The 14,188-nt window shown below is 47.3% G+C and overlaps 1 protein-coding gene across 1 annotated transcript in view; it reads left to right on the plus strand.

The window, feature by feature from the left end:
* LOC115458713 (inactive serine/threonine-protein kinase TEX14-like) overlaps nucleotides 1-14,188 on the plus strand; it is a gene marked incomplete at its 3' end in the record, with an annotated part of 207,866 nt that overhangs the window by 6,698 nt on the left and 186,980 nt on the right. Inside the window, 2 exon segments of the mRNA XM_030188539.1 lie at nucleotides 870-1,035; nucleotides 12,724-12,860. Coding sequence (XP_030044399.1) covers nucleotides 870-1,035; nucleotides 12,724-12,860 — 303 coding nt within the window.

A 14,188-nucleotide genomic window follows, 5' to 3' on the forward strand; every position in this document is an offset into this window, starting at 1 on the left:
ATGTTTGGAACTTTACACTAAGTTTTGAGCTCAAGAGAGTAGTACTAACGTGGCACTTTTAATAGTGTCCCACTTGTGTACCTTATTAATCCCACTGTCTAGAAAGCAACTGTTACGGGTAAGGAACATTGCATTACATTGCATCACAAAGCATGGATTCCCAAACTATTTTTCTATTGCGGAACCCCTAAAATATTTTTTATACACCAAAGAACTCGCTCCTTCCTTCCCCCAATACAAGGAGTCCCTCTCTTTGGGAACCACATGTAGGCCCCCTGCCCCCACCCCTGGGCCTACCATATTGTTGATGGTCCAGAGCCAACAGGAACAACCCTCAGTTGCTCCTGTTCCTGTTGGCTCCAATCTCAAAATGGCTGCTGGAACCTTTAGCAGCAGTCTCGCCAGCCATTTTGTCAACAGAGCTGGCATGGGCAGAAACGACTGAGGATCACTCCTATCCCAGCTAACTAGAACTTGTACCGATGAGGAACCCCCTGAAGAGAGTTTGTGGAACCCAATTTGGGAATTACTACTGTAAAGTTACAAGGTGGTCTGCTTTATTGATTATTGATCTGTTTCTGCTGTTTGATTTCTAGTATAATTGTTTTTCTCTATGGAGAAGCAGGATGAGTCAGCCACATGGGGGATGATGTCATGTATGGCTGACTTATCCTGTTTGTCCAAAGAGATAAACAATTACAGGTAAGTAACCTTGCTTTCTCTTCTTTCTGTAATTATAATGTTTTAGTGTGAATTTTTACTATATCTTACATAATTATCAGTTATTTTTGTGGATTCCAAGACATCTTTTGCTTTATTTCTGCTTTAACTAATGAAGAGAGAATAAGCATGCATGTTATATTTTGTAGCCGCTGTTATGATGGAAGTACGCCAGTTCATGCAGCAGCCTTTTCATGTAATCAGTGGATTCTCAGCAAGCTATTGGATGTAGGGGGTGATTTGCGGTTGCATGATAAAGATGGAAGAAGCCCACACACCTGGGCTATTACCGCTGGAAAGGAGCGCAGTGGGCCGGTATGTTTGTACTGTAGTCTTTTGTTTTGAAGGATCAGCAAAAACAATCTGTTGTAGTATATGAGCATTCAAGACTACATATGTTCTTTCTTCAGACATCTTTATATCGGTCTCAGTATTTTAGGATTCTGGTTTTTTTCATAATTACTATGGCTTATAGAAGTGGTTTAGATATTAAAAGTATATCACAAGCATTTAAAGAACATCAGCCTCTGAATAGTAGTTATCAGGGCCGCTGAGAGGGGGGGCAGGGGGAAGGGCCCGGTGCTGGGGTCAGGCCGCCAGCGCTGCAGTCCCCAGTCTCACCTGCCTGCCCTTGGCTCTGTCCGACACTGGGCCCCCTGCATTAAGATCGGCAGTGCCTCTGCTCCATTTGGAAAGGCAGATCGCCTCCCTTCGGGCCCTCCTTGTGTCCCGCCCTCGCGGAAACTGGATGTTACATCAGACGAGGGCGGGACACAGTGAGGGAAGGCCTGAAGGGAGGAGATCTGCCTTTCCAAATGGAGCTGAGGTGCTGCCGATTGTAATGCAGGGGGCCCGGTGGTGGACGGAGCTGAGGGCAGGCAGGTGAGACCGGGGACTGCAGCGGGGGGGGGGGGGGGGGGGGGGGGGCGTCCTTGCCCCAGGCCCGGCTTAGTCTCTCGGCGGCCCTGGTTATTTTTCCTGTCAACAAGCAAAATTTATAAGGCACTTCAATGGGTAGCATCATTCAGTGACACAGTGAAGTTGCTTACCTATAACTTGGGTTCTTCATGGACAACAGGTATTAGCCATATGTTGGTGACATCATCTGATGGTGCTAAGTTCAGATATTTGCTCTCCACAAACTCAGAAAGGTCTAGTATGCTTTTCTGAGCATGTGCATCTTGCTCCTGCCTGTAGACCAAGGGTTCTCAACCCAGTCCTCAGTACATACCTAGCTAGTCACGTTCTCAGGGTACCTACAATGAATATGCATGAGATAGATTTGCATGCTCTACCTCCATTGTATGCAAATTTATCTTCATGCATATTCATTGTGGATATTCTGAAAACCTGACTAGCTAGGTGTGTCCTGAGGACTGGGTTGAGAACCCCTGCTGTAGATTGAACTCTCTTGCCCTGTCGGTTGATTTCTTAGCGGTAGGCAGCTTTAGCTGAGAGGCAGTGTTGGGAGGGTTTGTATGGTTAAATAATCCTGCTTTCCATAATGAATTTTTTTTTTACATGTAAGCAACTTTGCTTTCTCCATAGATCAACGGGATGTCAGCCACACATTGGTGGCTCTGGTCAAGAGTTGTAAAAAGGGGTACTGCTTAATGCTGTAGATGCCTTCTCCCTTTACTACCCTTAGATAATGTTGTAGTTGGCTGTCTTTTTTGAAATCAAATAGTACAGAACATAAGAATTGTCATACTGGGTCAGACAAAGGTCTCTCAAACTCAGCATCCTGCTTTCAATAGTGGGCAAGCTAAGTCAGAAGTACTTGGCAGAATCCCAAGAAGTACCAAGACTATGTTTCCAACCCCCAGGGAAAAGCAGTGGCTTTCCCTCAGGTCCACCTTAATAGCATTATGAATTTTTCCTCCAGGGTATGTCCCCTAGTCTTCTTACTGCTAGGATGGTTCTGGCAGTCTCTAAGAAGTTGCATATTACTCCTTTGTTGAAACAAGTACACTGGTTACCCATCTATTTTAGGGTACAGTTTAAGGTATTGTCATTAATTCATCAGCCTTTGTATTATTACCCAGGAACACAACTGCAATCTGAAACAGCTATGCACCTGTCAATTCAGGGGATGCTTGGGGTTCAATATGCTGAAAACGAGGACAGCTGTTTTTTCAGTGGCTGGGCCGCTCTTGTGGTATGCACTACCACGAGTTCTGTTGTTGTGTAATGGCACAGGACATTTTAAAAAGCTTTTAAAGCTTTATTTGTGCATGCATTTCTTACTGTATAGATGTTTTCAGTTTATGCAGCTGGCAGTATAAAGAAGATTAAGGTGGGGGGGGGGGTTAGGGATTTTTTTTAAACTGTAGTAGTTATTGAAGTTTTGAAGTAGAACAGAAGGATAACAATGACCATACCCACAACCCAGAACAAGTGTGCTTGGTGGTGTATAAAACATACAATATCATGTAATCCAGTTGTACCATACAGCAATAGAGTCAACTCGCCACCAAAGCCCATAACCACATCAACATCAAGGTTTCCCCTCCCTAGCACTTCCCCTCCTCCCCTAACCCTCCCTCCCCACATCACATACTATGGGTATATTGGTGGGTTTTCTGCAACCGTTGTGTATATATAAGACTAAACAGATACTGCTGCCCTTCTACTTGGATCTGTGTGACGATTAATGAACAGGCATCCTATTGTGTGTCTGATGTATACATCAAGCATACAACATAACTGCGTGTTGTAATAGGTTGCTGGGCGTTGCTCAGCCTCTAGGGCTATCCGCCCTTCTCAGCAGCCTTTAGCATACAAGTCTTGTTCAATAAAGAAACAAACAAAAAAACACATCAGGATCAAATACAAACTTTTCCCTTTTATTGTTCTCTCATTCAGCTTGGGAGAACTCAGCCCAGGCTTCCGCCGCTGGTTCCCCTTTTCGGTTTCCTGGGGCGGAGCGGCTCCAAAAGAAAGAAACTCTAATTCAGTCCCACCCGGGCTTGTTATAACCCAGGCACCATACAGCCTGGGTCAAAAAAAAACACCCAAAAACAAAACAGCTCAGGACACCTTGGTTTTTATAAATCCACAGTTCAGGTAACCAAGCTCTCAAAAACAGCACTATACTTGGCTCTTTAAATCCACAGTTCAGGTAGCCAAGCTCTCTCAGATTGGCAATATAACTTGGCTTTTTTTAATCCACAGTTCAGGTAGCCAAGCGCTCCAAACAGCACTATACCTTGGCTTTTCAAGTCCACAGTTCATCTGGCTTTGCGCGGGCTCAAAGCCTGGGGTCCCACCCGCTTGGTCAGACTTTTACTTACTCTTCTGACCTCCTCCCGCTTGACCCCTTTCCTTCTCTGGCCTGCTTAGCCAGGGACTGTCTTACTTCTGTGGCTTTCTCTGGGCCAGAGCTGATACATCCATGGGCTCCTCCAGGGTTTGCTCGGGTACTGTCAGCTCCATGGGCCAAGGCCCAAACTCCTCTTTCTGCTTCTCAGGAGCCCAGTCCATACTCTCCTCGCCCCACCCTCTTCCCAGCTGCTCCTCATTTTCCTCATTAACCCTTTCGGGCTTTTTCTCTTCTTTTTCCCACCTGTTCCACCTCTCTTTCCCCCAGGTTGGAGAATTAGTATTACTCCTTCTCCTGCAGCCCCCTTCTGGTGACTCTTGTGAATGCACCCTGGTTTGTCTCTCTTTTTCCCAAGGTGGCTGCTGGGATTTGTAGTTCTTGCCCCTAAGTTGTCTCTTGGGGAAAAGCGGCCGGTAAGGGAGAATCTCCTCTGTGGCTTTTTGGGGGTTGTAGGATCTGGTTCCCTGTGTTTCTCCCAGGTCCCTATGGTTTTCCACATTCCCTTTACATACCCCCCCCCTTAAGCTCGCCTCTCTCCCTTTTCTTTCATTTGCTCCCTTTTCTTCGTCTACCCGGGATAGGGCGTCCACATGAGCCAAACACTTCCCAGGACGATGCTCCACCTTATATTGAAATGGCTGTAAAGCTAGGTACCATCGCATTAATCGTCCATTATTGTTTTTCATCATGTTCAGCCATTTCAATGGAGCATGGTCTGTTACCAGTTTGAATTTTTTTCCTTCCAAATAAACATTACATTCCTGTACGGCCCACCGTATGGCCAAGCATTCTTTCTCTATTGTGGAGTAATGCTCTTCATGGGGCAATAATTTTCGGCTCAAATATAACACGGGATGTTCTTCCCTGTTATGTTCCTGGGATAGTACCGCCCCCAACCTCCTCCCTGAGGCATCTGTTTGCAGGATAAAGGGCCTCTCGAAATCTACTGCCTTCAAGACCGGCTCTTGACACAGGGCCTTCTGCATCTGTTCAAAAGCCGTCAGTTCCCCCTCCCCCCATCTCAAATGATCAGGGTTCTTCCCTCTTAGCATGTCCGTTAAGGGGGTGGCCATAGCTGAAAACAGAGGGATGAAACGGCGGTAGTATCCTACCATTCCCAGGAAGCGCCTCAATTGCTTTTTGGTGTTTGGGCGGGGAAACTCCTGTATGCTTTTAACCTTATTTATCAAGGGCCTCACTTCCCCTCGGCCCACATTGTACCCCAAATACTTCACCCGAAATTGCGCAAAATGACATTTCTTTGGGTTCAGGGTGAGTCCTGCCTCTCGGAAAGCCTGCAGCACCGCCCCTACCTGTAACACATGGGTATCCCATTCCCCACTGTGTATGACCACATCATCCATATACGCCGCTGCGTAGGCCTGATGTGGTCTAAGAACCCGATCTAGCAATCTTTGACAGCTCGCCGCTGCTGAATTCAGGCCAAAAGGCAACCTCTTAAACTGGTACAGGCCCATTGGGGTGCTAAAAGCTGTCTTTGCCTGAGCCCCGGGAGTAAGTGGGATTTGCCAATACCCTTTTGTTAAGTCCAGGGTAGTGAGATATTGTGCGGTTCCTAACCGGTCCACCAGCTCCTCAATATAGGGCATAGGATAGGCGTCTGCCCGAGAAATGGTGTTCAGCTGGCGGAAATCGATACAGAACCGCCACTCCCCCTCGGGCTTGGGTACTAGCACCACGGGGCTGGACCAGGGGCTATTTGATTCCTCAATCACCCCAAAGTTTAACATTTCCTGTACTTGTTTTATTACCTCTTGCCTTTTCATGGGTGAAAGCCTATAGGGTTTTTGTCGTACTATCTTTCCCCTCTCTGTTACTATGTCATGCTGCACTAGCTGGGTACTTCCAGGGCAAGCTGTTAATACATCCTTAAACCTTCTTAGTAAGCTCCCTAACTCCTTTTTTTGTACCGGGGTCAAATGGGGATTAACCCCCGGCTCCCCAGGCTGGAAGATATCCCTTATTTGGGGGCCCAACTCCTCTCCCTCTTTTTCTTCCACCCTAGCCTGTAAGCCTACCCTGGCTACCCAGGGTTTTATCAGGTTTACATGGAAAGTTTGGACTCTTCCCTTCTCGTTTTCTACCTCATACGTGAGGGGGCCTAGTCACTTCTTCACCACCCAGGGGCCCTTCCACCTAGAAGCGAACCTATGCGGGTCCTCCGAGATTAAGATGAGCACCCTATCCCCTGGTTGAAACTCCCTTTCTTTAGTACCCCTATCATAATATTTCTTTTGGAGAATTTGGTTCTCTTCGAACCTCTCCTGGGAATATTCTTGTATCTTACCTAATCTTGCCCTCAGATCCTGTAAGTACTCGACTACTGACTGATCCGTGGCCTCTGGGGTTACCCACTGTTCTTGCAGTATGTCCAAAATGCCCCGGGGCCTCCTGCCAAACATGAGTTCAAAAGGGGACACTCCTAAAGAGTCGTGCACCTTTTCTCGGTAAGCGTATAACGCAAAAGGCAGCAGTTGGTCCCAGCTGGTCCTATCTTCCCCTAGAGCTCTTTTTATCATGCCCTTTAAGGTTTTATTAAACCGCTCTACCATCCCATTGGTTTGGGGATGGTAGGCCGCTGTACGGAGATGTTGTATCCCAAACGCCTCCCACACTTGCTTTAGGGTCCTGGACATAAAGTTGGATCCCCTATCCGTCAGAACCTCCCGGGGAAAACCCACCTCACAGAATATTTTTATTAGCTCCCGGCCAATAACTTTAGCGGATATGCTCCTTAAAGGCACAGCCCATGGATATCTCGTGGCCATATCCATTACCACCAATACATATAAGAAACCCCTTTTTGATTTCGTGACTGGGCCAATAATATCCATTGCTATCCTCTTCCCCGGTTGTTCCACCCTCGGAATAGGATTTAAAGGGGCTTTGGGCGGGAACCTGTCTGACACCTTCTGACAGTTGGGGCAGGATTTACAATAATTTTCCACCTCCCTATAGACTCCCGGCCAATAAAATCTAGCCAAAATCTGAGTCAAGGTGGCTTGAGTGTCCTTATGCCCACCCAACGGGTGATCATGCGCGAGCCTTATGACCAGGGGACGGAAAGCCTGGGGAACTACCAACTGTCGCCCCCCCTCAGGGCTCTCCCAGTTTGGCACTTGCCGATATAAAATGTCCCCTTCTATCCGGAACCCCGGAGCCTCTTGATCTTCCCCCTGTCGGGCCCTCCCCCAGGCATACTCTAATGTCGGATCATTTGCCTGTTCCCTGTGAAATTGAGGAAACTGTTCCCTCAGTTCTTTTGGGGCTACCGGTAGATAGCTTTCGGCCCTCACCTGCTCCAATGCCTCCTGTCTACCCCTCTTCTCCTTTTTTTTCACGGCCTTCCTTTTTCTCTCTTTTCCCGGCTCCCCTAAGACCTCGCCCTGGAAAGGAAAGATATCTTCTATTCCCTCCTCTTGCCCCTCTAGGTCCCGAAGAGCCTGAGCCCGAGTAGTTACCCATACTCTTCTCTCTCTAATACAATCGGAAAAAGGGGGCCAATCCCTTCCCAAAATCATCTCCTGGGGTAACCTTGGAAGAACCGCCATAGCCATTTCTATGTCGCCTGTGGGCCCTTTTAGGTTCACTCTATGGAGGGTGTATCGTGTACTGGCCCCATGGATACACTGTATTGCTACCGCCCCCTCATAGGTATCCCGTCCCCTATTCCTCCTCCCTCTTATTCGGTCCCATAACCGCCGGGAGATCATGGACTGGTCTGCCCCGGAGTCCAACATGGCCACTACCGGTAAACCTTCCACCTCTAAAGGGGCCGTATACCTGGGTTTAAATCCCTCGTTAACCTGGGAGATCCATCCCTCCCGACTCGGGCAATCCTTCCTGAAATGCCCCGTTCTCCCACACTTATAACACTGCTGTACCCCATAAGAGGCCACCTTCTTTTCCTCCCATGGGAGCCCTCCTTTCTTTTTCCCCAGCCAAGTGGAGTCCGGCATCCCTTCCCTTTGCCCCATCTTGGAGGAGCAACTTTTGGTACCCCCACCCCCCTGGGGTCGGGGCTTTCCCCCCTCCCTCTCGGGTCCTCCCCAATGTTGGGCTTCCAGATACCACTCCAACCCGGCAGTCACTCCCTCAACTGTCTTACAGCCTCTTTTTACCAATTCTGCTCTTATTTCTCCAGGTAGGCCTTGGAGGAATTGCTCCACCACCAATTCTTGGAGAATTTCCTGGATAGTGTGGTGGTCGGGCTCTAACCATCTTTTTAATAAGTCCATCAACCTATTGGCCACAGCTTTCGGGGTTTCTCCCTTTTCCCACTTAGTGGCGCGAAACTTCCGCCTATAGGCCTGGGTACTAAGGCCATAACGGTCCTTAATGGCCTCTTTCAGCCTCCCATAGTGGGCAGCATCGCCTGGAGACAGGTCTCTAAAGGCGGCCAGGGCCTCCCCTGCCAGGGAAGGGACTAAACGCATGGCCCACTGTTCTTGTGGCCAACTAGCAGCCACGGCCACCCTTTCAAAGGCTGTTAGGAAATCATCCACATTGTCCTGCTCTGTTAACTTTCCCCAGGTCAGTGTGTTCATGGATAGTGTTCCTACCGCACCGCTGTCTCCAGTCCATGGTCCTAAGGCTGCTGGGTCCATGTCCCTTGGAGCGGGGATCCCCCTCTGAAAGAACTCCTCGAGCATTTTTAACACCGGCTGCTGTTGGTCTCTCGCCGCCGTTAAGGAGTCCTCCACCATCTTAGCTGTCAGTTCCTGCTGTTTTTGAAACTGCATGGTCATCCACGCGAAGATTTCGTTCGGATCCATCCCCCTGCTCCAGAACCGCCTCCTGGAAGAAAAAAAAAACAGAGGACCACTCCAAGTGCGATTTCCCCCACTTCCTTGGGTCTTTCTAAGATCCCTCCGGCCCCCACCTGTCTAGGCCCCGCTTACCGGAACCCAAGATGGGTCTGCGCCTTTATCAGCGTTGGCCCCTCCGTCGGGCTTTTCTGCTGGGCTGGTCTCGACCTCCTCGAGCGACAGGTTCCAAAAAAAAATTAGATCCCACTCCTGACACCAATTGTAATAGGTTGCTGGGCGTTGCTCAGCCTCTAGGGCTATCCGCCCTTCTCAGCAGCCTTTAGCATACAAGTCTTGTTCAATAAAGAAACAAACAAAAAAACACATCAGGATCAAATACAAACTTTTCCCTTTTATTGTTCTCTCATTCAGCTTGGGAGAACTCAGCCCAGGCTTCCGCCGCTGGTTCCCCTTTTCGGTTTCCTGGGGCGGAGCGGCTCCAAAAGAAAGAAACTCTAATTCAGTCCCACCCGGGCTTGTTATAACCCAGGCACCATACAGCCTGGGTCAAAAAAAAACACCCAAAACAAAACAGCTCAGGACACCTTGGTTTTTATAAATCCACAGTTCAGGTAACCAAGCTCTCAAAAACAGCACTATACTTGGCTCTTTAAATCCACAGTTCAGGTAGCCAAGCTCTCTCAGATTGGCAATATAACTTGGCTTTTTTTAATCCACAGTTCAGGTAGCCAAGCGCTCCAAACAGCACTATACCTTGGCTTTTCAAGTCCACAGTTCATCTGGCTTTGCGCGGGCTCAAAGCCTGGGGTCCCACCCGCTTGGTCAGACTTTTACTTACTCTTCTGACCTCCTCCCGCTTGACCCCTTTCCTTCTCTGGCCTGCTTAGCCAGGGACTGTCTTACTTCTGTGGCTTTCTCTGGGCCAGAGCTGATACATCCATGGGCTCCTCCAGGGTTTGCTCGGGTACTGTCAGCTCCATGGGCCAAGGCCCAAACTCCTCTTTCTGCTTCTCAGGAGCCCAGTCCATACTCTCCTCGCCCCACCCTCTTCCCAGCTGCTCCTCATTTTCCTCATTAACCCTTTCGGGCTTTTTCTCTTCTTTTTCCCACCTGTTCCACCTCTCTTTCCCCCAGGTTGGAGAATTAGTATTACTCCTTCTCCTGCAGCCCCCTTCTGGTGACTCTTGTGAATGCACCCTGGTTTGTCTCTCTTTTTCCCAAGGTGGCTGCTGGGATTTGTAGTTCTTGCCCCTAAGTTGTCTCTTGGGGAAAAGCGGCCGGTAAGGGAGAATCTCCTCTGTGGCTTTTTGGGGGTTGTAGGATCTGGTTCCCTGTGTTTCTCCCAGGTCCCTATGGTTTTCCACATTCCCTTTACAGTGTGTGTATCCCCTTTCCTCCTTAAGTCCAGTGTAATCTTATAATACTTCCAAATTTCCCAGATTGCTTGCAGCCTTGCATTCCAGGTGGGGCCACCCCCCTCTCCCCATGATCTGTCTATTGTCATCTCGGTAGCCACAATCAACAGGTGTGCAATGCCAAATGTTGCCTCACCCCTTGGGGACCAATGCCCTCCAATTCCTAAAAGGCAAGCTGCTCTATCATTAGCCCAGTGTTCCCCCGTGTACTTCTTTACATTAGTCCACACTACCTGCCAAAATTTCTGTACCACCAGACAATCTCACCAAAGATATTCAAGGGTCTCCTTAGGCCTACAGTGCCTCCAACACAGACTGGACACATTATGATTTGCCTTTCCACTTTAGACTGGGGTCCAATATGCCCTGTATAAGATCTGGAATTGAATTTGATTATATTGGGTGATACGGGTGCATTTGTGCGCATAGATAATAGATCCTCTCCCAATTGTCTGCACTTACCACCTCTGCTCGACCCCCCCCCCCCCCCCCCGGCATGAGACAGTTGCGATTGTGTCAACTCTTGAAAGAGTTTTCCCTGAGAGCTTGATTTAAACAATACCACTTCTACTTCAGTCGGCTCCCGGTGTAAGTTTATCTTAGAACCTGGGCTCAGCAGAAAATTCCTGGCCTGGAAGTATTGATAGAATGGAGGATGTAATGGGGCAATTTGACAAACTGAAGAGTAGCAAATTGCCTGCACCGGATGGTATACATCCCAGAGTACTGATAGAATTGAAAAATGAACTTGTGAAACTATTTTTAGTTATAGGTAATTTATCTTTAAAATCAAACATGATACTGGAAGATTGGAGGGTGATCAATGTAACCCCTATTTGTAAAAAGGGTTCTAGAGGTGATCCCAGAAATTATAGACCAATGAGCCTGATGTTGGTGCCAGGCAAAATGGTAGAGACTATTATAAAGAACAAATTACAGAGCATATACTTAAGCATGGATTAATAAGACAAAGCCAACATGGATTTAGTAAAGGGAAATCTTGCCTAACCAATCTACTACATTTCTTTGAAGGGGTGAACAAATGTTATATGTTTCGCTTTTACAGTAAAAATATTCTGATCTGGGGTTAACATCATCAAAAATGTGATTAGAAAGTTAAAAATATTTATTTAAAATATATCTAATGGTGTTCAGTATATTATCCATTTTAAGTTAGACCAGTGAAATTGTAGGCTGATCTCAAATGGATAAGTGGTAGCGCTAACAACCACATAAACGTATGTATAGTAATGCTACTTAATCATCCTATATAATAAAATGCACCTCCAACATTCTGAAGCCGAGAAAGTGAAGCCTTGAAGCATTCCTGCAATGTTCCGGAACTACGTGTCGTCAATTGAGGAGGAGCCTTACAGAGCGCACGAATGCTTCAAGGCTTGAAGGCTTCACTTTCACACACACACACACACACACACACACACACACACACACACACACACACACACACACACACACTCCGAGGAAAGGGGGTCATGGAACACGCTGGGGAGGAGAGGGAGGGGGCATGGAACTCGGAGGGGAGGAGAGGGAGAGGAGGAGAGGGAGGGAAGGAGGGAGGGGGGCCTGCACCTCGGATGGTAGGGGGGCCTGGAACTCAGAGGAGGGGGAGGGAGGGAAGGAGGGGGTCATGGAACTCGGAGCCCCACACACACACACTCACTTTCTGTCTCTCACATACACACTTTCTCACACACACTCTCTCTCTCTCTCACACTCTAACTCCAGGGGCTTAGCCAGACAGCAGATTTTGGGTGGGCCTAGACAAGAAATGGGTGGGCACAAGTGTTCTCTCCCCCTCCCCCACCAACTTAAAAAAATATCTCAGCTGGCAGGAAAATACTGCTCTCTACCTTGGCAGCCTGCTGCAGGCATGCGCTGAAAACTGAGCATGCGCAGTTGCCAGTATCAGCAGCTTAGGAAGCTCAGACTTCTGAAGTGGAGAGCAATGTTTTCAGCACCATCAGGAGGAGGTCTTCAGCTGGCTGAGCTTGGGATCCCCACCAGCTACCACTAAATGTGTGCTGCTGTTGGGTGGGCCTGAGCCCTAAGTAGGTGGGCCCCGGCCCACCCAGGCCCACCTGTGGCTACGCCACTGTCTCACTCACACACACACATACACTCTGTCTCTCACACACTCTCTCTCTCTCTGTGACACAAACACACACACACTCTGTCTGTCTCTCACTCATTTTCTCTCTCACTCACACACACACACACTCCATCTCTCACACACACTTTCTCTCTTACACACACACTCTCTCTCTCTCTTTCTTTCTTTCTCTCTCTCAAACATACACACTCCGAGGAAAACCTTGCTAGCGCCCGTTTCATTTGTGTCAGAAACGGGCCTGTTTTACTAGTATACAAATAAAGTACCACTGCTGAAAGTTGGATTCATAGATTTTGTTTTTCTGTGTTTCTCAAATGTTAAAATTCACATTGTCTTACTTTTCAGATGTTAGAATTCATGCAGCGCTGTGCAGCATATATGCAGGCCCTTGTTCAGGGTTTTCCTTATGATCTGCTTAGAAAGGTTGATTCACCACAGATGCTCATAGCCAGCCCTTCTAAATTAGGACAGTTTTCTCAAGGGTAAGATGATGCTTTAGAGCATTGTTTGACAGATACATTTGCTTATATAAAAGCTTATCCTAACAATATGTGTTTGAAAACAGAAATGTCCTTCTTATGGAATCATCATCTCTGTCTTATATACACTTAAGTTTTTGGACATTTCACAGGACCCCATGATGTGATACATTTTTTTGAGGAGGGGGGGGGGTGTTCTTCAGGAAGTAGGCTGCATTTTCTGTGTGTAGAACGTCTTGTTTTTTGCACACTGCTTGAAACTGGGGAAAAAATAGAAGCATTCATGAGCCGATGAGAAAGGTGGTTCTGGTCATTCTAAAGGAAGCTCTTCTGGGGCTGAAGTTCCAATGTTAGAAAATTGTGTTTCTTGTAGCCATTACATCAACAGCAAAAAAAGGAGTAGGATGATCTGGCTCTTTCAATAACCCAGGGAGACGTACACGTCTCCCTGGGTTATTGAAAGAGCCAGATCATCCTACTCCTTTTTTTGCTGCACTACTTTGACGTAGGAATTGAGGGTTCCTCCACCTTCTGTGGCTGCTCCTTGCCATTACAGCAACATACAGAATTAGTGAGTTGCAAGCATTAGCTCATTACTAACCATCTACATAACTTCACCAAAATATACAAAGGAAAAAAATATCACATGTATTTGGTTTGGTTGAAGAAGTATTTGCAAAGGTGGAAGGAAGAGAAAACAGCCTGCTTGGTTAAAAGGTGAAATGAAAGAGGCTATTACAACCAAAGGAATGTCCTTCAAAGAATGGAAAAAGGATCCAAATGAAGAAAATAAGCAACATAAAACACGGCAAGTCAGATTCAAAGCATTAATAAAGAAGGCTAAAAGAGAATATGAAGAGAAACTTGCTGCACAGGATAAAACTCACAGGAACAACTTTTTCATCAGAAGTAGAAAGCCTGTGAGGGAATCCCTGGGACTGTTAGATCACAAAAGATCAAAAGGGGCACTCGGGGAGGAAAAGGCTATAGCAGAGAAACTGAATGAATTCTTTGCTTCAGTCTTTACGGAAGAAGATGTAAGAGATCTGCGTGTACCAGAAATGATTTTCAAGGGTGATGATTCGGAGGAACTGTGGCCACTGTTGGAAACGGGATACTGGGCTAGATGGAGCATTGGTCTGACCCAGAATGGCTACTCTTAATCACCCGAGATGGCAATTCTTTGTAAGGTATGCTGGATAGCCATCAAGCAAGCAAGCCAGATGACTTTGAAAATCTAACCAATAAAAGAATTAGGGCCCTGTTTACTAAGGCACACTAAACACTAGAGACATCTATGCATTCCTATAGGTGACTTTAGAGTTTAGCAT

This window comes from Microcaecilia unicolor, unplaced genomic scaffold (genome assembly GCF_901765095.1).
Source record: "Microcaecilia unicolor unplaced genomic scaffold, aMicUni1.1, whole genome shotgun sequence".
NCBI lineage: Eukaryota > Metazoa > Chordata > Amphibia > Gymnophiona > Siphonopidae > Microcaecilia > Microcaecilia unicolor.